Genomic DNA, 26,844 nt, shown 5'->3' with positions numbered 1-26,844 from the left:
AAAATGTTAGAAACACACAGGCTATCTGTGCGCGTCGCCCAGACAACAAACATTCTAACCGGCCGCATGTGAATATACTATCTCTCGCCAAAGATGCACACTTGTCTTACAGTTTCAACTGGCCACAGAAAATGTACATCCCTTATGATAGCTTGTCCAACTGTTTGTAAACACTCAACGTTTACGCTACGTTTGTGTTTACAGACGGTACGTGTCGCCTAGAGAAAAGATATTCCATAGGAGACATTTCTCCTGTAGCAGCACTTTGAAAACACGGTGAAAAAAAAGTCAACTCGAGATAGAGACGTTTTAATGAAAAAGTTAAACAGGGAGTGGACGGAAACGGAAATCTTCGGATGACGTTATTTCCGTATCCGTGTGAGTTACTGTGAAAGTGGTCACTGCGGGTGATAGAGAACAGTGCCATCTTTTATCAAATCAAATAAAAACTAAAATTACGTCCGTGGCAGTGAATGAGTTAGGTCATTAGGTCATCATTAGGTCATGATGGACTTCCCGGGTCATTTCCAGAACATCTTCCATCAGCTGAACCATCAGCGTCTCCATGGTAACCAGCTGTGTGACTGCAGGGTGCAGGTGGCAGGGTGCAGCTTCCAGGCTCACAGCTCCATCCTGGCCGCCTGCAGCTCTCACTTCAAAGCCCTGCTGAGCTCCATGGAGCCTGGAGGACAGCATGGAGGAGTGAACCTCACCCTGGACTGTGAGGTGAGCCTGTTGGGCAGGATTTACTCTTTTGTCAACAAGAGTGCTCTTCAGACTCTATCTGGAGCCTCATTTAATGTCATTTTGACTATGTTTCACCTCATGGTTCTCCCAACATCTCAATGTCACTAAACACTAAGCTTCAGACCTCCCACAATAAACTGATACGACTACTTCTCTGCCTAAAGCCCATGACCACCTAATTCTAACACACTAGCTAGTCTGGGATGTCTCAGGATAAAAGACAGGGTTAAGCAAGCATGGGATTGGTCTTCATGAGACGTCTGTGTCGACCGGCCTGGTTATTAAAGTCAGAGTCAAAGGGTCAATACCTCATACCTGTATAACTACTTACACACAGTGAGTGACTCCCACTGTCACAACACTAGAGGAACCATGATCTGGTAGTTCTACCCAAATATAGAACAAACATGGGAAAGTTCTCATTCTACTACTCTGTCACCATAATGTAGAATGTCCTGACACCATCTAATCTATTAAAGATATATGATAATATATAATATAATATATAATGTGTAATGTCCTGACACCATCTGTTAAAGGATGTGTATCACTGGCTTCTTTAAAATCTGTCCTGAAAAAAACATCTATCAGGAGACCACAAGGAGAGGTAGATTTTAATTCCCATTGAAAGGAGGTGTCATTCACTGCCAACGTTTTTCCCTTTTCTCCTCTGTAAAAATAGCTATTTGTGTTTGTTGATGACATGTATTAATGTGTTAATATTCTATGCTCTGTTGCATTTATATAGCACCTTTATTTACAATGTGCATTACACACACACACACACACACACACACACACACACACACACACACACACACACACACACACACACACACACACACACACAGCAGAGGAAACCATGCAAGGCACCAGTGTCTTGCTCAAGGACACTTGGACACTGACTCTGGGGGAGCTCGGGACTTTTTGTGTTATCCTTTTAGCCTAAATGTCTTACTGTACCGTGTACTGTACCGGTATCTTACTGTACCGTGTGCTGTACCGGTATCTTACTGTACCGTGTGCTGTACCGGTATCTTACTGTACCGTGTACTGTACCGTGTACTGTACCGGTATCTTACTGTACCGTGTACTGTACCGTGTACTGTACCGGTATCTTACTGTACCGTGTACTGTACCGTGTACTGTACCGGTATCTTACTGTACCGTGTACTGTACCGGTATCTTACTGTACCGTGTGCTGTACCGGTATCTTACTGTACCGTGTACTGTACCGTGTACTGTACCGGTATCTTACTGTACCGTGTACTGTACCGTGTACTGTACCGTGTGCTGTACCGGTATCTTACTGTACCGTGTACTGTACCGTGTACTGTACCGGTATCTTACTGTACCGTGTACTGTACCGGTATCTTACTGTACCGTGTACTGTACCGTGTACTGTACCGGTATCTTACTGTACCGTGTACTGTACCGTGTACTGTACCGGTATCTTACTGTACCGTGTACTGTACCGTGTGCTGTACCGGTATCTTACTGTACCGTGTACTGTACCGTGTACTGTACCGGTATCTTACTGTACCGTGTACTGTACCGTGTACTGTACCGTGTGCTGTACCGGTATCTTACTGTACCGTGTACTGTACCGTGTACTGTACCGGTATCTTACTGTACCGTGTACTGTACCGTGTACTGTACCGGTATCTTACTGTACCGTGTACTGTACCGTGTACTGTACCGGTATCTTACTGTACCGTGTACTGTACCGTGTACTGTACCGGTATCTTACTGTACCGTGTACTGTACCGTGTGCTGTACCGGTATCTTACTGTACCGTGTACTGTACCGTGTACTGTACCGGTATCTTACTGTACCGTGTACTGTACCGTGTACTGTACCGTGTGCTGTACCGTGTACTGTACCGTGTACTGTACCGGTATCTTACTGTACCGTGTACTGTACCGTGTACTGTACCGTGTACTGTACCGTGTACTGTACCGTGTGCTGTACCGGTATCTTACTGTACCGTGTACTGTACCGTGTACTGTACCGTGTACTGTACCGGTATCTTACTGTACCGTGTACTGTACCGTGTACTGTACCGGTATCTTACTGTACCGTGTACTGTACCGTGTACTGTACCGGTATCTTACTGTACCGTGTACTGTACCGTGTACTGTACTGTGTACTGTACCGTGTGCTGTACCGGTATCTTACTGTACCGTGTACTGTACCGTGTACTGTACCGGTATCTTACTGTACCGTGTACTGTACCGTGTACTGTACCGGTATCTTACTGTACCGTGTACTGTACCGTGTACTGTACTGTGTGCTGTACCGGTATCTTACTGTACCGTGTACTGTACCGTGTACTGTACCGGTATCTTACTGTACCGTGTACTGTACCGTGTACTGTACTGTGTACTGTACCGTGTGCTGTACCGGTATCTTACTGTACCGTGTACTGTACCGTGTACTGTACCGGTATCTTACTGTACCGTGTACTGTACCGTGTACTGTACCGGTATCTTACTGTACCGTGTACTGTACCGGTATCTTACTGTACTGTGTACTGTACCGTGTACTGTACCGGTATCTTACTGTACCGTGTACTGTACTGTGTGTACTGTACCGGTATCTTACTGTACCGTGTACTGTACCGTGTACTGTACCGTGTACTGTACCGGTATCTTACTGTACCTCGTGCTGTTTACATTTATGACTAATAAAGTATTCATTTAATCTATCAATCAAAAGGTGGTGACCCCCGAGGCCTTCTCCACCCTCCTGGACATGATCTACACCTCCACGCTGGCCCTGAGGAGCTCCAACGTCATGGACGTCCTGCTGGCCGCCTCCCACCTCCACCTCACCGCCGTGGTCAGGGCCTGCAAGCTCTACCTCTCCAAACGCAACTTCCCCACGTCGCCCCCTAAAGGCTGGAGGTCCAGCGCTGCAGCGGAGCAGCAGAGTGGACCAGTCCAGAGGAAGGTTCTGGTCCAACATGTGGACCTCAGCCTGGAGGAGGAGCCTCTGGTAACTATGTTTAGCTTCTAATAGTTTGTAACGCCCTTTGTTTTACTCCTGGTTTTTAGATAGACATTTAATTCCGTAAATTAAAATACGTTAAAGGTGTGTAGACTGTTTGCCAGTAGTCTCTCCTGGCCAGACTGTTGTCTCCCACAATGATCAAATGCTTCCGTCATCAAGGCACGGTGGCGCAGTCGGTAGTGCTGTCGCCTCACAGCTAGAAGGTCCTGGGTTCGATTCCCGCCGGGGACGCTGTGGGCGCTGGGGGCGTGTCCTCTCCTCCGTGTCATCAGTGCCCATACCCTAGGTGGGGTTGGCGAAAGGGCCTACTCTGTGTGGAGTTTGCATGTTCTCCCCGTGTCTCCTAGGGTAGTTAATACCCTCACAAAAACATGTAGTAATCCTGGTCACTATACCGCCTCCCCCATGACAGCCGGGGCGCCTGATGGAGGGGAAGGGAACTGGTTGGAATAACGTGTTCCTTCCACGCGCTACGTCCAACCAGGGAAACTCTCCCCTGTCAGGTGACAAGAAGGTCAGTTGGCTCTCATGCCTGAAGGAAGCATGAGCTCGGCCCTGGCCTCCCTACTGTGGGGTGACTGGTGTAATACTGGTGTAGTGCTGGTGTAGGGCTGGTGTAGCGCCCAGGATCACTTAGGAAATTGGCACCGGGTGAAAAAAATGGGTTACAAAAATCGCGGGATAAAAATTTAAGAAAAAAAATAAATGCTTCCGTCATACAGTCTGTCTGTCTGTCTGTCTGTCTGTCTGTCTGTCTGTCATACAGTCTGTCTGTCTGTCATACAGTCTGGAGAAACGGAAGCTCTGATCAAGTGATAAAGTGGATGTGAAGTCTCCTCCCCGCTTCCGTTTCGTCTTTACAGTCGTGCAAATTTATCAGAATGTAAATCAAAATCATCTAAGCATACATAGCTTTTCTGCTTAGCAGAAATGGAAATAAAAAAATTAAATGGGATGGAGGTGTAGTTCCAGACTGTATATAGCATTGAGAGATTGTGGAATAGTTGTCTGGCTTAAGGCCTTTGCAGACAGGGTGCGATTTTTTCGCACGGAAAAAACTGACAATATTATTTTTTAAATGAACACATGGTTCTCTATGACCTCATGCACACCGGCTCCCAATTTGCCGTGCGGCAAGTGGCTGCGGCGATGCTTTTTTTTTTCAATCATCAAACCCAGTTCGGTTCGTGCGTCTTTTCGCATGCGGTAAAAACTGATTGACTAATCGCACCCTGTCTGCAAAGGCCTTTAGTGAGACTAGTTTGCCAGTATGTAATGCTGATGCTGCCTGATGCTGCTACTTGTGTTATGTGTCTCCGCCAGGCCGAAAGGCATGGCGGAGACTATGTTTTGCACCGTGTCCGTCCGTCATTCCGTGTGTGGTTCTGTCTGTGTACAGCTAATCTCCGGCACAGCAAAACTGTGCACACACACTCCCTGGATGCCACAGCAGAACCTCTCCCCCAAATCTTTCACATGGGCCTGTTATAGCGCCACCAGGAGGCAGTTTTTTGCAAAACACATTTTTTGACAGTACTCCTACAGATTTTGTCCAAACATCACGCAAATCGGTACATGGTATCTCTATAGTCATTAAACCAATATTCATATTCCATCCTGATTGGCTAAGAATGGCTTCCAAAGTTTGCAGGAGTGCTCCGTTTTGAACAAAATGCCTCAAATCATGAACACAGCATGCCATTTCCCTGACATTTTGCACACATTCTCACTAGGCCGAGGAACAAATGCCACTCTTTTAACATTGCCCTATTATAGCGCCACCAGGAGGCCGATTTTTGCTAAACTCTTTTTCTTTATTTTACTCCTACAAAATTGTGTTTACTGCATGTTGTGAAAGTACTTTATGTTGTGAAAGTACTGATGAGTTCTTTCTTCTTATCACCAAATAAAACCAACCAACCAATCCTCAGCTTCATGAGCCTGATGGAGTGGAGATGGAGGTGAGCCAGTCTGGAGGAGGAGGAGGAGGAGGAGGAGGAGGAGGAGGGGGAGGAGGAGGGGGAGGGGGAGGAGGAGGGGGAGGGGTGAAACGTGACTCCTGTGTCCAGGAGGAGAGGCCTGGCAGCAGGAAGAGGAGGTGCAGGACGTCTGGGGAGGAGAACCAGCGGGACGCGTCTCCTACGGTGACGGGGAGCAGAGGAGCAGAGGAGGAGGAGGAGGAGGAGGAGCTACTGCTCCCCCTGCTGGCAGGAGAGGAGGAGGAGGAGCTGGAGGAGAAATACGAACTGCCCAGCCAATCACACAGCTCCGTACAAGACGAGGGAGGCGGAGACGGAGAGAACACGGTGGTGAAAGTGAAAGTGGGGGAGGAGGAGGAGGAGGGGGAGGAGAGGGAGGGGGGGGTCATGGTGGAGGTGAAGAAGGAGAACCTGAGCTCCTCTTCTCCAGACCATCATCCTCCTCTGTCTCCAGCAGGGGGCCACAGCGAGCATCTGGACGCCTTGAACCATCAGAAACTCACAGGAACCTTAGGTAAATGATTTACCTTTCCTTATGCACCAAGGACCTATGTCCTCCTTATGTCCCTTATGTCCTTATGTCCCATAGCTGTGAGCTTACACTGTCCTAGTGAACTGCACCTTAAAGGGATAGTTCACCCACAAAATGACTTTTTTTCTATGGATTAGTCACCACATGGAGACTTGAATTCATGGATATGTTTGTTTTAGTTTTTGTCTCATTCCTAATAGCCTATAATTTGATGACCGTCAGCGGTTCTGGTAGGAGACACAAAGAGTCTCCTTTGTGTCTCCTATTGGAACCGCTGCCAACCGGCCCGCCTGTCATCAAGGAAATTATTGTCTTAGGAATGAGACAAAAACATATATTTTTTGGGTGAATCTCCTTTTAAGATTTCTGTACACATACATACTGTGCATATGATGCTAATATATTAAACATCATGAACATACCTGCTACATAATGATATATGTACATTATATACAGGTATCTGCTATAGCTACTAAATGCTTTAAGTATATAATATGTATATAATATCTTTTAATATTTTGACCTGTTTCTATCCTGTGTTTTTCTCTCACAAAAAGCTATACAATGAAGGAGCTCATGAAAAAGAAACACAGTTCCACCTGGTCCTTTATGCCTGTAAATCTGTGATGTGACATTAAAGTTGATTGTGACTGTGCTTCTGACCAGGAGATGACCTCAGCACGTCCAGCCTCCAGCCGTGTGTTGGCGAGGCGCAGCCAGCTGGTGGCGCCGACGAGTCGATGGACGGCGAAGCTCTGGACAGCCTATCAGAGCTGGCGTTCTCCTGCTTCCTCAACCCCCCCACTGGGTCATGTGACGGCATCATGGAATCGCTGGAGGCGGAGCAAAGCTTTGCCCGGCTCACCGCTGCGGCGGTGAACGCTGCTACCGAAAGTTTAGCCCACTTCACCGCTAACGCTAACGAAGGTTTAGCCCACCTCACCGCTAACGAAGGTTTAGCCCACCTCACCGCTAACGAAGGTTTAGGCCACCTCAATGCTAACGCTAACGAAGGTTTAGCCCACCTCACCGATAACGCTAACGAAGGTTTAGCCCACCTCAATGCTAACGCTAACGAAGGTTTAGCCCACCTCAATGCCAACGCTAACAAAGATTTAGTCCACCTCAATGCTAACGAAGGTTTAGCCTACCTCAACGCTAACGCTAGCGAAGGTTTATCCCACGCCAACGCTGCGTTATCGACCACCATCGCTACCGCTGACGGAACCGCCGGCGAACCAACGCTAAACCCAGAACCAACGCTAAACCCAGAACCAACGCTAAACCCAGAACCAACGCTAAACCCAGAACCAACGCTAAACCCAGAACCAACGCTAAACCCAGAACCAACGAATGCTTTCAATACTTCTTCCAACGACTCGTCTTCATCCACAGTGTTTCCTGTAGCTTCCGTTCCCTTCCAGCAGATCCTGTCCTCCCAGGGGTGTGGCTTCAGCGACACGCTCATCCTGCACCCCGCCCACACCTCCATGGGGGCGGGGTTCCTGGGGGACTTCCTGGTCCCGCCTCCCCCCGCCGCCGGGGCTTCTGGGAACGGCCGAGGACCGGCGGCGTTCCGTCGTATCGCCCCCAAAGCCACGCCCGCTTCAGAGGCCGCCGCGGACCCGGACCCCTCCTCCTCCTCTTCGGACGGCGTGGGGGCTCGTCCCGTCCTGACCAGAGCGTCTGACGACGTTCTGTCTAAATGTAAGAAAGCGGCGACCGAGGACAACGTCCTCCTGGTGGAAGGAGAGAAGAAGTACGCCTGTCGGCTCTGCTGTAAGACCTTCATGAACCTGACGGACTGTAAGAAACACATCCGGGTTCACACCGGAGAGAAGCCTTACCCCTGTCCTACCTGTGGAAAACGCTTCAGCCAGTCCTCACACCTCTATAAGCACTCTAAGAACACCTGTCTGACCTGGAAGAGTGGTCTGCCAGACCCTCTGCTCTGATAGGACTATTATTATTATTATTATAAAACACCTCCCTGTGCTCTGATAGGACTATTATTATTATTATAAAACACCTCCCTGTGCTCTGATAGGACTATTATTATTATTATAAAACACCTCCCTGTGCTCTGATAGGACTATTATTATTATTATAAAACACCTCCCTGTGCTCTGATAGGACTATTATTATTATTATAAAACACTCTAAGAACACCTGTCTGACCTGGAGGGGTGGTCTGCCAGACCCTCTGCTCTGATAGGACTATTATTATTATTATAAAACACCTCCCTGTGCTCTGATACGACTATTATTATTATTATTATTATTATAAAACACCTCCCTGTGTGCTCTGATAGGACTATTATTATTATTATAAAACCCCTCCCTGTGTGCTCTGATAGGACTATTATTATTATTATAAAACACCTCCCTGTGTGCTCTGATAGGACTATTATTATTATTATAAAACACCTCCCTGTGCTCTGATAGGACTATTATTATTATTATAAAACACCTCCCTGTGTGCTCTGATAGGACTATTATTATTATTATAAAACACCTCCCTGTGCTCTGATAGAACCTTTACAATGTAGTCGTCATGCCAATGAATTCCTCCCCAAACACATTAGTGTGTGTTGTCACTGCTGTTGAATCCTACTGACTCACCTGCCAGTGAGGAGCAGAACCGCCCCGCCCGTCAATTAGTGGACCCGTTGTCCGCCCGTTTACCTGTGATTACATGCAGAGTAAAATGTAAACAGCCTACAGACAGTCACTCCATTTAAAAGTGTGTTGAAGAAGATAGCAGCCTTCAACAATAGAGCTACATTCAGTGGTCAGGGTTAGTTCAGTCATCTAGTGAAGACGGAGGAGAGCTTTAGCCACACGCTCACATACACAGTAAACATGTGTTGTTGTTTACATTGTCAGATGGTTTTAATTGGAAGGTTTAACAGGATGTTCGATGTGTTTTAGTGAGTTCAGATAACAGAGCGGCGTGCTCCATGCCGTGGTGCTGTGTTAAGTTACACAAGTGACGTTGTTTGGGCGGAGACGGTGCTCTCTGATTTTCACAATAAAATGTTACCAACCCGCGTTTAGTTCAGAACCGCCCGTCCCCGTGAACTTATAAAAGTATATTTTTCACCTGTTTTCACCCGTCAAACGCGGGTAACCGTCGGGTATCCGCGGGTACTCCGCCTGTTCGAGGACTCTGGTGAGGAGCCCCCACCGGGAGGACGTAGAGCCTTCGTCCTAATCCTCCCACCCAACACTCCCCGCCGACAGGCTCCACCCCCACAGCCCTTAGGAGTACGTACAGTGATAATTATCACCCTCCTCCGCCTCCTCCTCCTCCTCCTCCTCCTCCTCCTCCCCCCCGCCCGGCTTCCCTCCCCTGAAACACGGGCCAGTTGTGTTTGGTAGACGCTGGACAAAGCCTGATGCATCACAACGAACCCACAACCTCCACGATGGTTACCACTGAGCCACACGAGTGCCAAATTATTATTATTATTATTATTATTAAACTTGCCAAAAACACCCTGTCTGCACTGGAAGGCTGGGCCAGGTGGTCCAGGTGGTCCAGGTGGTCCAGGTGGTCCAGGTGGTCCACCAGGTGGTCCACCAGGTGGTCCACCAGGTGGTCCAGGTGGTCCAGGTGGTCCACCAGGTGGTCCACCAGGTGGTCCCCTAAACGTCTCTGGTCTGATCACAGCCAGTATCTGGTGGTTTCTCTAACACAGTGGTTCTCAAACTGTTTCATGTCAAAGACCCCAAAATAATGCCCCGTCTCAGAAAATATTTATGTGCCAGGATTTTCTAGAAATATCCAAAGTATAAAATACCCCCGTTTGAAAAGATGTTTGTGCCAGAGACCCCCATAAGAGATGTTTATTATTAGTTTATATTTAGTACACAGTAGTGAAAAGCTCCATAGTGTACAGTACTGGAGGTACAGTAAGAGAGAGAGAGGTCCATAGTGTACTGTAGGTACAGTAAGAGAGAGAGAGGTCTATTTTATACATTCTCTCATTCAGACTCACTGAATCACTTCTAGCACAGTGGTTCTCAAACTATTTTGTGCCAAGGACCTCCAAATTGATATGTATTTGGCGGCAGACCCCCATCTGAAAATACTTTGTGCCAGGGACCCCCCAGAACAGAAGATTTGTGTTAAAAGATTTTTCAGAAATGTTCAAAAATTGCAGATGTACAACTACAAGCTGTGAGCTTGTACATCTGTTATTTTTTTAAATAGCCAACTTAACTTATAAATGGATAAAGTGGTTAAAATGATTCAGATGCTGTATTTACTCATTTTGCTGGGACCCCCCCCAAGGACCCCACTTTGAGAACCACTGTTCTAGCAGGTCAAACAGTGATATTAATCACTTATAATATGACGTCCATATTGTAGGAATGTCATTATAGGTGAAAATATAGACAAATGTTCAAAAGTAGCCAAAACAGCAGATCCACAAGCTCACCTTGTGGATCTGCTGTTTTTGCAATTTATGAATATTTTTCAAACTATAAAATGGAACTTGAATGGTTGAACTGTACCTTATGTTGCTTGCGACCCCCTGGAACCCCCTCAAGGACCCCTGGGGGTCCCCGCTCCCCGGACCCCACAGTGCTTTATGAAACTAGTTGTGGACAAACATTAGGTGCTGTTAACCTGGTTCATTATGACCAATTATTATCAATTATGTATGAATTATTAACTTAGTATTACTCATTTTGTGTGTGTGTGTGTGTGTGTGTGTGTGTGTGTGTGTGTGTGTGTGTGTGTGTGTGTGTGTGTGTGTGTGTGTGTGTGTGTGTGTGTGTGTGTGTGTGTGTGTGTGTGTGTGTGTGTGTGTGTGTGTGTGTGTGTGTGTGTGTGTGTGTGTGTGAGAATAGAAGACTGGTCCATGAAACAAGTTAAAACGAATGAAGTCAGAACATTCTCTGAGAGAATAACGTTATTATTTATTACAACATGAAGAGTTGAATATCTGTCGTATTTATTCATGTTATTGCTGTTGTGTATTTATTATCTAAGTCACTCATAAATGAACAGTCTTCACATTTAATGCTCTGCTTTATTCACAAACACCTGATGAACCTGGACAAATGTTTTACAGCTTAATAATTCATCTGGAGAGAACACATGTTTTACAACGCTAACATTCAACTTGTAATAATAATAATGTTATGTTCATCATTAATCTGGAGTGATCCAATGTTTTAGAAGGTCAACATGTGAGTAGAATACAAACTGGAATGAGAGCAGAAATCATTCCTTCAAAACTCATTTCATTCTATGTTTAAACTTCAACTTAAAACAGCAAAAAAAACTAAAATAAAGCTCAGACTAAACATTAGTAGTGCTGTTTGATATTATTAAAGGACAATTCAGGACTAGGGTTAGGGTTAGGACTAGGGTTAGGGTTAGGGTTCTCACCTTTTATATGATATTATATCCTAGGACGAGTAGAAACTACAGAAATTACAGTAGAAACATTTCATAACTCCATCCTGAGTCCACCGCAGCTAAAAACCCGTAAAATGTGTTTTTATCGAGATTATATATATATTCTTTTGTTCATATCTGACTTTCCTAATGACTGTCCACAGTGTTTTTGTCCCAAATGGGCCGCCGTAGTGTTTACACTGTGATCACGGGTGAAATCTCGTCTTGTGAGACTTCCTGAGGGATTCATCATCTCACACACTCTGTGGACAGGTTTCTGTCAATAAGAAAGTCAGATATGATATATGATATATATATATATATATATATATATATATATATATATATATATATATATATATATATATATAATATCACGATAAAAAGACGCGATCTAGAGCATAGACCGTCCGCTCTGGTTTTTAGCTGCGGTGGACTAGAGATGGAGTTATGAAATGTTTCTACTGTAACACTCGTCCCAGGATATAGTAATAATATAGTCTGTAATTCTCCTTTAAGGTAAGACTAAATATTAGTAGTTTAGTTTGATGTTTAAGGAGTGTTACTTATTTAAGACAAACTACCTTCATATTGCTCTGCCTGGGTTCAGTCACAGTGGGTTCAGGTTTCTTCAGTGAAACAGGTAGGAATACATGGGAGCAAAAAATAGTTTTCCTTTTGGTGAGGCAGACTGGAGGGAAAAGGTACTGAGGCACTCTGTCTTCAGGTCAAAATGTTATTATATTTATTTGAGCAAGACATCAGAAGATGACCGACGTGTTTGGACCCTCAGGTCTTCAACAGGGTCACTCTGGACCTGAGTGTCTAAACACAACGGTCATCCTCTGGTGCCTTGATCAGATATATATCATTAATGTTAAAGTTCTGTCTCACCACAAGCAGGACTTCAGGGTTTTTGCTTCTATGTATAACTTCATATTGTCATTTATCTTTGCTGTCACAGGATGTACGTTTATCTTTCATCTTCTGCATTGATGTTATTCTACAGACTAAATTAGCTAAATGTGTTCCCGTTGGCACCAGTGGAGGCGTTTAGACCCTCTGTCTACAGGGTGAGTTCAGAGGGCATGGCTGTGCCCTCGATGCCCGCCATCAGGTTCCTGGCTGCCAGGTCACCCATGACACCTCGTGTGTCGTAGGTGGCACTGCCGATGTGAGGCAAGACCACTGCAAGAGACACAGAAAACAGATCTATAAGACCACTGCAAGAGACAGAGAAAATAGCAGATCTGCAAGAGGAGACAGTCGAGCACAAAGACATGTCATTTCATACAAAACCGCGGCATAAAAGTGTTCCACGCTGCCTGTGTAACTCACCCAATAATTAATTCATAAGACTTAGAGTCAGATATTATCCTCTAGTTTTCATATCCATTTGAAAGTTCTACCAGAAAACGTGTGTTTAGTCAAATATCTACACTTTTCCACAAGCTGCACACGGACATCTTTCTGTCCGGGGCGAGGGGCCTGGAATGAGTGCAGGACTGAATATATCTAAACTTCCTTTGGGAAGCACAAACGTATGAGAGACACAATTGTCAGGTGGTGTGATTCATAACCCCGCACCAATCACAACGCACCTGTCAATTGTGTGCCTCCATTCGTTTGTGCTTCCCAAACATAGACTTCCCAAAGGAAGTTTTCATATGTTCAGTCCAGCAGTTATTTCAGGTCCGGCCTCGTTGCTGACAGAGAATGCTGTCCGTGTGCAGCTTGTGGAAAAGTGTAGATATTTTACTAAACACACATTATCGGGTAGAACTTTCAAATGGATATGAAACTAGAGGATAATATCTGACTCCAAGTCTTAAGAATTAATCATTGGGTGAGTACAGATGCAGCGTGGAACACTTTAATGCCGTGGAGATCAGTCTGCTAATACGACCGATCTATGGCTGTGTATTTTGAATACATGAAATGTATGTAAGATCACAGACATTCTAGGACTGCACACACACCTCACTACACAGCGGCTTCCATTTGACTAACATGGCTGGCCGCGTTGGAAATGACTGTGTGGAAGTGTTGGTTCATGGACAGTGTTCCTAACATCATATTTCACGATGCATTTTAATGTTTGAAGTTTCTGTTAATTGAATCTGGGGTAGTTCACTGTGGTGGTTGTGGTAATCATGGGTGTGGTCACCTCACCGGTTTCTCCTCTGCAGTGCTGGCAGTGGTGCCAAGTACTGTAGAGGAAGAGGGGTGTTTTGTCCGTCTGTATTCAAGAGCAATATAAGAATGGTCTTTTGAATATAGTGATGTGTGAGAAATGTGACTTATATTACGTTTTACAACATCTATTAGAAGTTTAGCTCAGTCATAGGCTATGGGAACGTGTAGCTGGTTCATTGGCAGGGGCAACTAGTGAGTTAGATTTGGAGCAACAAGCTGTAAACACCCAGGGGTGAGTGCCAGGGCCCTTGTGTAAGGCTGTTGCCTGTTTAACAGTTTCTTAAGTTCCTAGGTTGTTTTCTTTATAGTTTAGTTTGCTGTCAAGTGTTTTCATTTTCTATATTTTGTAAAGTCTTATTTAGATGTTTTGCTATTTAAGGCCGTCACTATTTATATGCAGCACTGAAACTGTTTGTGGAGGATTTGTTGGGTAAAAATAAAAACTCCAACCGTGCATCTCTGGACTTATCCAATTTCTGGAGCCTTGGCCAATCGGTCTCTTGTACAGGCCCATTTTCAAACGTAGCAAAAACAAGCTCACAACAAAACCTCCTCAAAAAAGTTCAGAAACTTCTGTCTTTTATTTCTCTCCTTCAATAATACCAATTGGTATTGTATTTTATATCATTGGAAAGCCTGATTAGTCACCTTTACAACGAGGTATAACTTGTAAGGATCGTACATTCGTGGAATGAGCAACTCACTAAACATGTGGGTAGCGCCCCCCAAAATTTGCCAAAATCCCCTGCAATATTCTTCTATTGGTATTCACTCTTAATTTGAGCTTTGAGTGCTGGCAGGTGTCAGTCACAGGTGTGTGTCAGTCACCTGAGCATCGGTCCTACAACTCTGTTGACTTTATGTTGTTGCTCAAAGCATCAACATATCTGTGTTGATCATTCCACCAATGTACGATCCTTACCTTAAGTTGTACCTCGTTGTAAAGGTTATTAATCAGGCTTTCCAACGATATAAAACACAATACCAGTTGGTATTATCAAAGGGGAGAAGTAATCGACCAAAGTTAAGTTTCCGAAACTTTTTGTGGGCAGTTTAGATACATTTCTATGCAGGGACGTTAGAGGTGCAGGGGCTGAAGTTTCCAAAAGGGCACTTTTGGTGAAAATACAGAAAATAGCCGATCTCCAAGCTCACAACGCGTCGTGCTGCGACGCGTTGTGAGCTTTGAGATTGGCTATTTTCGGTGCGTGATGCCACACTCAACTAAAGCTTTCAAGATTCAAGCCAATACTGGAGATGCAATTCTTTCAAAATAAAATGCTTGCATTCAAGTTCAGGAGAGTTTGGAAAAGGCAATTCTCTTGAACGCTGCATTCAGGTACGGCAGGGCTACTCAACTTAAGATGGCTCAGGGGCCACTCAGCAAAATACCAAAAGTCCAAGGGGCCGCAAGCTAAAAATGACGGTCCTATTTTGGATTTTTCTATTTTGTAACACACACTACACATTGTTATTGTTGTAAGAAAATGTAAATTTTAACATCATATTCTTTTCACTGTACCTGTTTATTTTGTGTGTATGTCCAGTGGCATCAGTTCAGCAAAAGCTAAGGTATGGCAAGGTTAGGGTTGCCAACTCCCAGAGATTGAAATAAGGGACACCTATCTAAAAAATTGGGGGTCAAACCCCCCCCAAAAACCCGAAATGCATAGAAAACTATGCATTATACCTGTAACAATTGACGCACCTGTATGTATGTCTGTTTGTTTTTGATTTTTTTTTAGCAACCCATATATTTGAACGGAAATGTATATTTTTATCCTGTGCTTTAAAAAAAAGGAAAAAAGATCAGATGGGTAAAAGGGCAGGGGCTCAAGCCCCCTTTGATGTCTATGTGTGCACGTGCCTGTTTCTATGTTTATTTGTTTATTGGTGGAGTTTTTCTCACCACAGTTCTTCAGTGTGAGCAGTGGGTGGGCTGGTGGGAGGGGCTCCGGTGACGTGACGTCCAATCCGGCGGCAGCGATCTGACCGCTGGTCAACGCCTGGTACAGGTCTTCCTGGTTGACCACCGTTCCCCTGGCAACACATAAACAACCTGTCAATCATCTCATCGCTACCTGTCAATCATCACTAGACCGACCGATGTTTTGACGATTCTTTTTTGCCTCAAAGGTCAAAGGTTAGTTCTGATCACTTGGAAAAAGAGGCGAGATCTGAGCACTCAATAAATAACAGAGGAGAGAGAGTACAATCAATGTACTTTAATTATGTTTACTAAAAGTTTTAAAAGTTTTAAAAGCCAACATACCTGCCTTGATGAACACCAGTTGCTGGTCGAAACATGTTGGCTTTTATAACTTTTTGTAAACATGATTAAAGTGATTTTCCGCTCTCTCTCTCTCCCCCGTTATTTTTTGAGTGATAAGATCTCTCCTCTTTTTCAAGTTTTGGTTCCTGTTGATCCTAGAAACACCAATCTACCATTTTATCTCTCTCTCTCTCCATTTTATCTCTCTCTCTTCGTCAGTTCTAATCAATTTGGACAAACTTTCTGGTTTGTTTCTATTTGAGAACATTTAACTGATGAACAAACTAATCAATTCTTTGTATCTAAATACTTTGTTGAAGTCTAGAAAAATTAATGAAGTATAATAAAGACTGACTGACTGCAGCATACAGTACATTCTGTTAACGGAAGAGCTGAAAATGTAAAGAAACTACAATGGTGTCAATCTACTGTAGGTTTAAACTGTTCTACAGTAAGTCTATCTACTGTAGGTTTAAACTGTTCTACAGTAAGTCTATCTACTGTAGGTTTAAACTGTTCTACAGTAAGTCTATCTACTGTAGGTTTAAACTGTTCTACAGTAAGTCTATCTACTGTAGGTTTAAACTGTTCAATCTTTGGACACATTGACTTACTTATTTGTCTCAAGGTCGAGTCAGCCTTCAAAGATATCCCTTATATACTGATAAGCCATTATATAAGTATATTATATAATACTTAACATATCGTCGCTGTCGGGCAGAAACCTACTATCTCAATATTTCAACTTGTTTATTGTCTTTAATAAATCAGTGCTATTGAACACCCTTTACTTTATTTTTTCATTTCCTGAAAAGTTAATATTTTGGACATAGCTGGATTCTGCCCGACAGCAAAGATATAATATATATAATTATACTGATAAATGTTTTACTGTAAAGCCTCTTTTATCACTTTGATTCTTTATGTAGTTCCTGCAGCAAATGATTAACTCTTTGCAGCAAATCATGTGTTCACTAAAAAAACATGGATTTGAAAAGATTGCGTTTTCTCTGCTTTCTGTTGCTTTTTAGTGAAAACAACCCACATTCAACTGTCCATAACTATGAATGGATTATCGCGACGGCAACATTTTTTTCCTCCGATTCTACGAGACTCCCCTACGTCTATGAGACCCCCCTACGTCTATGAGAATCCCCTACGTCTATGAGACCCCCCTACGTCTATGAGACCCCCCTACGTCTATGAGACCCCACTACTTCTATGAGACCCCACTACATCTATGAGACCCCACTACGTCTATGAGACCCCTCTACGTCTATGAGACCCCTCTACGTCTATGAGACCCCTCTACGTCTATGAGACTCCCCTATGTCTATGAGACCCCCCTACGTCTATGAGACCCCTCTACGTCTATGAGACCCCTCTACGTCTATGAGACCCCTCTACGTCTATGAGACCCCTCTACGTCTATGAGACCCCCCTACGTCTATGAGACCCCTCTACGTCTATGAGACCCCTCTACGTCTATGAGACCCCTCTACGTCTATGAGACTCCCCTATGTCTATGAGACCCCCCTACGTCTACGAGACCCCTCTACGTCTACGAGACCCCTCTACGTCTATGAGTCCCTCCTACGTCTGAGACTCTACTACGTCTATGAGACCCCCCTACGTCTACGAGACCCCCCTACGTCTACGAGACCCCCCTATGTCTACGAGACCCCCCTACGTCTACGAGACTCTACTACGTCTATGAGACTCTACTACGTCTATGAGACCCCCCTACGTCTATGAGACTCTACTACGTCTATGAGACCCTCCTACGTCTATGAGACCCCCCTACGTCTATGAGACTCTACTACGTCTATGAGACTCTACTACGTCTATGAGACCCCCCTACGTCTTTTAAAGCGATCGGCGGGTGGAGCTTTGTGAAGAATAATATTCTATGATTGTTCAAAGGTTAGTGAAAACACTCGGAAATCTCTGGTAGTGGCTGAGCAAACTATGTTTTATTTCTGTCAGTCAAAGAGTTAACGTTTACACTACTGTAGTACTGAGTGGGTTTATATATGAACCTGAATGAAGACTGCAGTGTTTACAGTATTTACAGTACAGTACCTGCTGCTGTTGATGAAGACTGCGGTGTTCTTCATCTTGCTGAAGAAGCTCTTGTCACAGAGACCTTCAGTCTGAGGCGTCAGGCTGCAGCTCACCACCACAAAGTCACTGTCACTCAGCAGGGAGTCCAGAGGCACTGAGACACACACACACACACACACACACACACACACACACATACACATACACACACGCACACGCACACACACACACCTCTCTTAAGGGTTGTGTTCACATAAAGTGCTTTTTGAGCTTCCCTGTGTTAGATGATCTGAGTGATCAGGAGGGGTTGTATGGTTGGATCAGGCTTTGAAGATATGGGGTGTTTAGTTGTCTTGTAGGCCAACGTCAGTGTTCTGTACTCTGTGAGGGCAGTACCTGGCTGGGAGCCAGTGGCTCAACAAAAGCAGCCTGTAGTGTTCCTATTCTGGGGGTGAACATTAAATGTTCACCCCCAGAATAGGAATGTGGGCTGCTGATGAAAATAGCTGATCTACGTTGCTTGTAGATTTGTAAATACGTTGCTTGTAGATCAAAACATTTGGTGTAGAGGAAATACTAGTGGCTCTAGTATAGAGCCCTGGGGGACACCAGGGTTTTAACTTTTAAGAGGTCCTTACCAAACTCTCCATCCAGCTCAGATGCATAAGGCTTGGCTGTTCTCCCTGAGTCTACTTACCAAACTCTCCATCCAGCTCAGATGCATAAGGCTTGGCTGTTCTCCCTGAGTACAACAGTCTCTTCACTCCAAAGGGCTTCAGCCTCCTGGCAATGGCCATACCTGAAATATACCAGAATTATATAAATACTGTACATATATACCTGAGAGAAATATACCAGCAAAATGTTCAAATGTTAAATAGCTCTATATTGTGATAGTAATCATTACTATAGAGTGTTTGTTCAGTAACAGTGTTAAATAACTCTATATTGCGTAAATAATAATAACAATAATAAAATGATAATTCCTACCGATGCGTCCCAGTCCTATCACTCCCACGGTGCTTCCAGACAGACCATAACCACACAACCACAGAGGTTTCCATGACGACCAGCCTCCACTGAGAGAGAGAAGATAAACAAACAACCAGAAGACAGTAAGAGACATGAGCTGACCAGCCATGAGGTCAGCTGACCAGTCGCTCCTGGTTGTCCAGAGGTGAGCGAGCCTTTGCAGCGTCTGGTCCTCAGACTCTGGAACACGTTGTCCCTACTGTACATATTAGGTCTGTTCTCTACTGTACATATTAGGTCTGTTCTCTACTGTACATATTAGGTCTGTTCTCTACTGTACATATTAGGTCTGTTCTCTACTGTACATATTAGGTCTGTTCTCTACTGTACATATTAGGTCTGTTCTCTACTGTACATATTAGGTCTGTTCTCTACTGTACATATTAGGTCTGTTCTCTACTGTACATATTAGGTCTTCAATCTGTACTTAAAACTCATTTCTTCTCCCTGTCTGATCATAAACCCATTCAAACCAGGAAAGTATCTGTGTAACCACTTTATCATATGTTATACTTTGGCTGTTCAAAAATAGATCTGATATTTTTGGGGAAATTTATTTTGTATATTGTACATTTTGGTGGTCCTTGACATGTTAACGTTGGAGCACCACTGATATAGCAACATGTTTAGATATGCATTAGACCGCAGACCTCCTAAGCAAAGATTTGAGTTACAAATGTTCGTTCACTTAAAACAATATAAAAGATTTGCACCACTTTTTTTTTTTTTAATAGCAGATCTACAAGCTTGCCGCGCTATGAGCTTGTATATCTATGAGCTTGTATATCTATGAGCTTGTGTATCTATGAGCTTGTATATCTATGAGCTTGTGTATCTATGAGCTTGTATATCTATGAGCTTGTGTATCTATGAGCTTGTATATCTATGAGCTTGTATATCTATGAGCTTGTATATCTATGAGCTTGTGTATCTATGAGCTTGTGTATCTATGAGCTTGTATATCTATGAGCTTGTATATCTGCTATTTTTGAATAGCCAAAGAAATCTAAAATGAAACAGACGCGTTCCTGGATTGAATGGGTTAATTGTGTAATACTGTCTTTATTCATTTTATTATTTCTGTTGTATAATTGTGTTAAATTAGTTTTGCCTGTTTAATCTGTCTGGTTGTTTTCTGTTTGTTTTAATCTGACAGCACTTTGGTTGACCGTAAATGTGCTTTATAAATACAGTTTGATTTGATCATCATCTCTGGACATCAGACAGGTGTCTTTCATCACCACTAGAGTCATTAGCCAATGACAGTCCAGGAGTCTGTCATCACCACTAGAGTCATTAGCCAATGACAGTCCAGGAGTGTCCCTCACTCAGTCCACAGTATTCAGTCATTCTCCTGACCAAGCAGCCATGCGTTCATGACCATGTAAGCTTTTGTTTATCTGTGTTTACTTTGTCTATTATATTCTACATATTTTATTTACTTTTCAATGTCTAACTAACCACGACTAAACAGACAGTTTTCAATAGCTATTTGTAGAATAAAATGATTAAACGTAAATGTTGTATTTTTAGATTATTTGTCATATCTGCCCTGTGCAATCTGTGATTACAAAGCTTAACCCTTGTGTAGTCTCAGTGGGTTGTAGTGTGTAACTGACTGCCACCATCTTTGCAGTCTTCATGGTAATATGAATAAAGACAATGTTTAACTTTCTGTAATGTTTGGGTCACTTTAGGAAAGGATAATTTAAGGGTTTTGTTTTCTGCTGTGGAACATGCTGTGGGCCATTTTAAACCTGAAGACAACACAAGGGTTAAAAGGCAAACGGAAATGAAATTTCTATTCATATGTTCCAATGTTCAATACCAGAATTAAATCATTAATCGCAATTATTTGTGACAATTAAACGTCAACTTAAATTAGTAATCGTGACCTGTACATGTGACAGTAGACAGATGTACATGTGACAGTAGACAGATGTACATGTGACAGTAGACAGATGTGACAGTAGACAGATGTGACAGTAGACAGATGTACATGTGACAGTAGACAGATGTGACAGTAGACAGATGTACATGTGACAGTAGACAGATGTACATGTGACAGTAGACAGATGTACATGTGACAGTAGACAGATGTACATGTGACAGTAGACAGATGTACATGTGACAGTAGACAGATGTACATGTAAACTGACTTCTTGACCTCCTCGATGCCCTCTGGTAACCTCCGTGCCGTCGCCAGTAGCAACGCCACCGTCAGCTCAGCTGTAGCATCAGTCAGAACGTCAGGGGTGTAGCCCACACGAATCCCCCTGGAAACAATAAATAAACAATAAACAACATCAGTCAGAACGTCAGGGGTGTAGCCCACATGAATCCCCCTGGAAACAATAAACAAATAAACAAATGGCCAACATGACACTGGCTGTCAGAAATAAATAACAGTGACATGAGTAATGTCATCATAAGCCAGCTGATCAGATGTATGAAATATGAATCCTTACCGTTTCTTAATCTCCTCCAGGTTCAGGTGGTCAAAGCCCACTGACAGGGTGCTGATCACCTTCAGGTTAGAACCTGAAACATCAAACAAAACACCTGCTCATTTATCAGCTTCAGATTAGAACCTGAAACATTCACAGCTGCTTTAGAGCAGAACACTCTGCCATAGTTTACTGTCTATTTATCAAACACTCTGCCATAGTTTACTGTCTATTTATCAAACACTCTGCCATAGTTTACTGTCTATTTATCAAACACTCTGCCATAGTTTACTGTCTATTTATCAAACACTCTGCCATAGTTTACTGTCTATTTATCAAACACTCTGCCATAGTTTACTGTCTATTTATCAAACACTCTGCCATAGTTTACTGTCTATTTATCAAACACTCTGCCATAGTTTACTGTCTATTTATCAAACACTCTGCCATAGTTTACTGTCTATTTATCAAACACACTGCCATAGTTTACTGTCTATTTATCAAACACTCTGCCATAGTTTACTGTCTATTTATCAAACACTCTGCCATAGTTTACTGTCTATTTATCAAACACTCTGCCATAGTTTACTGTCTATTTATCAAACACACTGCCATAGTTTACTGTCTATTTATCAAACACTCTGCCATAGTTTACTGTCTATTTATCAAACACACTGCCATAGTTTACTGTCTATTTATCAAACACTCTGCCATAGTTTACTGTCTATTTATCAAACACTCTGCCATAGTTTACTGTCTATTTATCAAACACTCTGCTATAGTTTACTGTCTATTTATCAAACACTCTGCCATAGTTTACTGCCTATTTATCAAACACTCTGCCATAGTTTCATTGCTTATTTATCAGCTCCACCTTTACACTGATTTACTTCCATCTATCAGACTGTTAAATAAGAGTAAAGATCGCAATAACCCTCTGTACTTTGTACTTTGATATTCTTGCCCTGTCTTTAATGTTTGAGTGTTTTACGTTGTTGTTTTATCATGTTTTCATTGTGTTGGAGCTTCACATGGATGGACCTACAACCTAGAACCAGTCTAAGAGACAAGAAAGTGAAAGTTCTGCTCATTCACTATACTTTATAAACCACTGTGGGGTCCAGTAGGACTCAGGTTTAAAAACCACTGAGGTCATAGTACCATTGAGCAGGGCAGTAGGTTGTGGGGTGTATTACCATTGAGCAGGGCAGTAGGTTGTAGGTTGTGGGGTGTATTACCATTGAGCAGGGCAGTAGGTTGTAGGTTGTATTACCATTGAGCAGGGCAGTAGGTTGTAGGTTGTGGGGTGTATTACCATTGAGCAGGGCAGTAGGTTGTAGGTTGTGGGGTGTATTACCATTGAGCAGGGCAGTAGGTTGTAGGTTGTGGGGTGTATTACCATTGAGCAGGGCAGTAGGTTGTAGGTTGTGGGGTGTATTACCATTGAGCAGGGCAGTAGGTTGTAGGTTGTAGGTTGTATTACCATTGAGCAGGGCAGTAGGTTGTAGGTTGTGGGGTGTATTACCAGTGAGCAGGGCAGTAGGTTGTAGGTTGTGGGGTGTATTACCTGCAGCATCCAGAACCTCAGCATCTATCTTCTCAGACAGTAAACACAGCAGACCATCAGCTCCTTCTACTCCTTTCAGCAGCTCTGAGCGAGACACTGGTTCATCTGAATCCCACTGACACACTTTAACCCTGTTTAAAATACCATAACATAGTTATATTACATAGAGACACTGGTTCATCTGAATCCCACTGACACACCTTAACCCTGTTATAAAGAACACAGTTATATTATATAGAGACCTTTACCCTGTTATAAAGAACACAGTTATATTATATAGAGACCTTTACCCTGTTATAAAGAACACAGTTATATTACATAGAGACCTTTACATACAGAGACACTGGTTCATCTGAATCCCACTGAGACACTTTAACCCTGCTTAAAACAACATACCATACAGTTATATTACACCTGGTTCAAATACTGGTTCAAACAATGACACAGTTAAATCATACCTGGATAAAATACCAGACACAGAGACAACGGTGACATGACAGAAATATGTGTGAACTGACACACCAGACAGTTAGACAGCCATAGCTCTGCTTGCTCTGGAGCGGGAAACGTGTCCTCAAACCCAGGTGCAAATTCTTAGTCATTTGACATTTACTGATATAGGTATTTACAGTCCAACATACAGTACAACCTCAGTGAGGTGTGTGTCCATAGTGCCCACAAACAACTAAACTACATTACAATAAGCAAATTAACTACTATAATAATCAAATCAAATAATGAAATGTCTTCTAGAAGCCAAACTCTCTGTGTTACAACTTTACCAAGCAGCAGCTCCTCCAAAGCAACCTGATCATAACATTATACTCTATGATGGATCATAATATATATGATCATAATCATAGAGTAATATATATGATTATAACCATAGAGTAATATATATGATTATAAGATGATGATCTGAATAAGATGATGATCTGTCTGTTTCTTATGTCATCATGATTTGTGTGCTCATCTTAAACAAGCTCAGTGCTTAATGAGTCTTCCAGTTTAGTAGACCTTGTATTGTGAATTTGTACTTCCATGTACTGATGTTCTCATGTCTTACTAAATAAAAGTACATCAATCAATCAATCAATCAATCAATGATCATAACCATAGAGTAATATATATGATCATAACCATAGAGTAATAATATATATGATCATAACCATAGAGTAATAATATATATGATCATAACCAGAGTAATAATATTTAGATCTTACAGTCCAGTCTGAGTCAGGACCTTCATTAGCCCTGAATCATCATATCATGAGTCAGTCATGGTGCAACTTGTTCCTAGTTTTGGAGATTTCTCCATTTACAGCCCGTACATCTACATAAACGTTCATATTTCAAATATAAAGTGCTGATCCTACGGCCATGGATGTTACAAGTTGAAACGCCAGGGTCTTAAGTACCCGTATCTTCCGTATTGTTAAATAAAAAGGCTTTTAATCCGATCGGCCGCCATTTTCTCATAAAGTTATAATGTGCAATACACCTCCCAACCAATAGAGTCACGGGGTTGAAAGCGTATGGAGAAAGTTCGGAGAAAATGGCCACCGATCGGATTAAAATGCTTTTTATTGAACAATACAGAAGATACGGGTACTTAAACCCGGGCGTTTTAACTTGTTACATCCATGGCCGTGAGGTCAACACTTTATATTTGAAATGTGAACGTTTATGTAGATGTACGGGTTGTAAATGAAGACATTCTAAAACCAGGAACAAGTTGCGCCATGACGCTTGTGACAGACGAGCGTCATCACGACCTATAGAGTAATAATATTTAGATCTTACAGTCCACTCTGGGTCAGGACCTTCATGCCCTCTGGAGGGATCCGTCTGGTCAGGAACACCTTCATCACTTTATGAACAGACTGCATATGATATATTAATATGAATATACACACAAACTACACAAACACACTGAATGTTGGCTAACTGCCTGCTTGAAGGACTACAACCAGGAAGTATCAAGTGCGCCTGCGTGAGTCTTAAAGGCGCACCGACCGCTTTTTAAACCATGTTGTATTTCTGGAAGTTAAAATTATTAAAACAAACTTTTAGTTTTAGAGTGTATTTATGTATTAGAAGTTATTCCCTTCTTCATTACATACGTAGTTGTCTGGTCTACACATATGACAAGCACACACACAAATGTGTTCTTGTGCACGTCGTCACGTTTTGTAACTAAATGCTTATTTTATTTATTTTTTACCATCAATTAAATTCACAGCAAGGCTGTAATGTGGAATGTCCCATAGAGTTATAACTAATATGATATAATATAATATAATATATTTAATATGGAATGTCCCATAGAGTTATAACTAATATGATATAATATAATATAATATATTTAATATGGAATGTCCCATAGAGTTATAACTAATATGATATAATATAATATAATATATTTAATATGGAATGTCCCATAGAGTTATAACTAATATGATATAATATAATATAATATATTTAATATGGAATGTCCCATAGTTTTATAACTAATATAATGTAATATATTTAATATGGAATGTCCCATAGAGTTATAACTAATATCATATCATATAATATAATATTTAATATGGAATGTCCCATAGAGTTATAACACATCATATCCTATAACATAATATAATATTTAATGCAGAATGTCCCATAGAGTTATAACTAATATAATATAATATATTTAATGTAGAATGTTCACATTTGATCACAAAGCTGAAGCCTCTTGAATGTCGACTTCTCCCATAATAGATGTGACAACAGCGTCCCCAAGTGGTGATTTCACGTCATAGCTCAAGGTGAATGCAGAGGCACAACAAGCACTTTCTACAAAATACCATTTATAAAGTCATATTATCATTCAAAACCACACTTCACCTTCATATATTATAAAACTGCCTATCAATTTGAAAACATACTATTTATAAAAGTTAACATTTATTGATATATTGTTGCTCACATGAGATTAAAGACTAAAAGTGATGAAGCCTTTGTGTTTCACATCTAGACCACTGGTTCTCAAACTGGGGTCCGGAGGGGGTTCCAGGGGGTCCCCAGCTAAATGACTGATTGACAGTTAAGAACCAAATGGACCCTTACAGGTGTGTAACTCTGAGAGTGTACACATGGAACCAAATGGACCCTTACAGGTCTGTAACTCTGAGAGTGTACAAATGGAACCAAATGGACCCTTACAGGTCCATTTGGTTCCAGTTGTACCCACTCAGAGTTATGGGGGTCCGTGGCCCAATGCTGGGGCAAACTGGGGGTCCTTAAAACTAAATGTTTTGAGAACCACTGATCTAGATAATAGAGTCCTAATAATAATAATAATAGAGTCCTGTGTTGACACCTTTAACAGAATGTTAAACACTCACCTGTTTACACAGCTGTAATCATATCAATAGTTATATTGTGATTCACAATGTAATCATTTATCAGGCTCTCTTTATCCAGAGTGACTTACAGTAAACAAGGTAAACACAATGTAGAGAGACAGTGTAGTGTCTCAGTAAACTAGGATACCAGTTTAAAGGAATAGTTCACCCATAAAGGGACATATTTTCTATCAATT

The 26,844-nt window shown here is 42.4% G+C and overlaps 2 protein-coding genes across 2 annotated transcripts; one reads left to right on the top strand and one right to left on the bottom strand.

Annotated features, from left to right (window-relative positions):
- Window positions 1-287: 287 nt before the first annotated feature.
- On the top strand, window positions 288-8,228 carry LOC308075750 (zinc finger and BTB domain-containing protein 5-like). Its single transcript, XM_080415698.1, has 6 exons — window positions 288-726; window positions 3,466-3,744; window positions 5,691-5,750; window positions 5,832-6,080; window positions 6,123-6,252; window positions 6,937-8,228. The coding sequence occupies exons 1-6, from the start codon at window positions 505-507 to the stop codon at window positions 8,223-8,225; spliced, it is 2,229 nt and encodes a 742-aa protein (XP_080271824.1). The 5' UTR covers window positions 288-504; the 3' UTR covers window positions 8,226-8,228.
- Window positions 8,229-12,051: 3,823 nt separating this feature from the next.
- Window positions 12,052-25,224, bottom strand: grhpra (glyoxylate reductase/hydroxypyruvate reductase a). The gene is made up of 9 exons (XM_080416011.1): window positions 25,065-25,224; window positions 23,262-23,392; window positions 21,716-21,788; window positions 21,407-21,523; window positions 19,206-19,294; window positions 18,913-19,014; window positions 18,234-18,369; window positions 15,789-15,919; window positions 12,052-12,871 (listed from the first exon to the last, which is right to left on the bottom strand). The coding sequence occupies exons 1-9, from the start codon at window positions 25,148-25,150 to the stop codon at window positions 12,750-12,752; spliced, it is 987 nt and encodes a 328-aa protein (XP_080272137.1). The 5' UTR covers window positions 25,151-25,224; the 3' UTR covers window positions 12,052-12,749.
- Between the last annotated feature and the right edge of the window lie 1,620 nt (window positions 25,225-26,844).

Source organism: Gymnoscopelus braueri (assembly GCF_963280865.1).
Source record: "Gymnoscopelus braueri genome assembly, chromosome: 20".
In the NCBI taxonomy this organism is placed as follows: Eukaryota; Metazoa; Chordata; class Actinopteri; order Myctophiformes; family Myctophidae; genus Gymnoscopelus; species Gymnoscopelus braueri.
Note: the sequence above shows the minus strand (reverse complement) of the source record. Positions and strands in the feature narration are given on the sequence as shown.

What these genes read in the sequence shown, in the direction of transcription:
- LOC308075750 (XM_080415698.1), top strand. Translation starts at nt 505, where the DNA reads ATGATGGACTTCCCGGGTCATTTCCAGAACATCTTCCATCAGCTGAAC. An exon ending in ACACGGTGGTGAAAGTGAAA is followed by an intron (nt 6,081 to 6,122) that starts GTGGGGGAGGAG and finishes AGGGAGGGGGGG; the next exon opens with GTCATGGTGGAGGTGAAGAA. An exon ending in GAAACTCACAGGAACCTTAG is followed by an intron (nt 6,253 to 6,936) that starts GTAAATGATTTA and finishes GCTTCTGACCAG; the next exon opens with GAGATGACCTCAGCACGTCC.
- grhpra (XM_080416011.1), bottom strand. Translation starts at nt 25,150, where the DNA reads ATGCAGTCTGTTCATAAAGTGATGAAGGTGTTCCTGACCAGACGGATC. An exon ending in GTCCTGACCCAGAGTGGACT is followed by an intron (nt 23,393 to 25,064) that starts GTAAGATCTAAA and finishes TATTTTAAACAG; the next exon opens with GGTTAAAGTGTGTCAGTGGG. An exon ending in GTCTTCATCAACAGCAGCAG is followed by an intron (nt 15,920 to 18,233) that starts GTACTGTACTGT and finishes ATGTGTTGCCAG; the next exon opens with GGGAACGGTGGTCAACCAGG.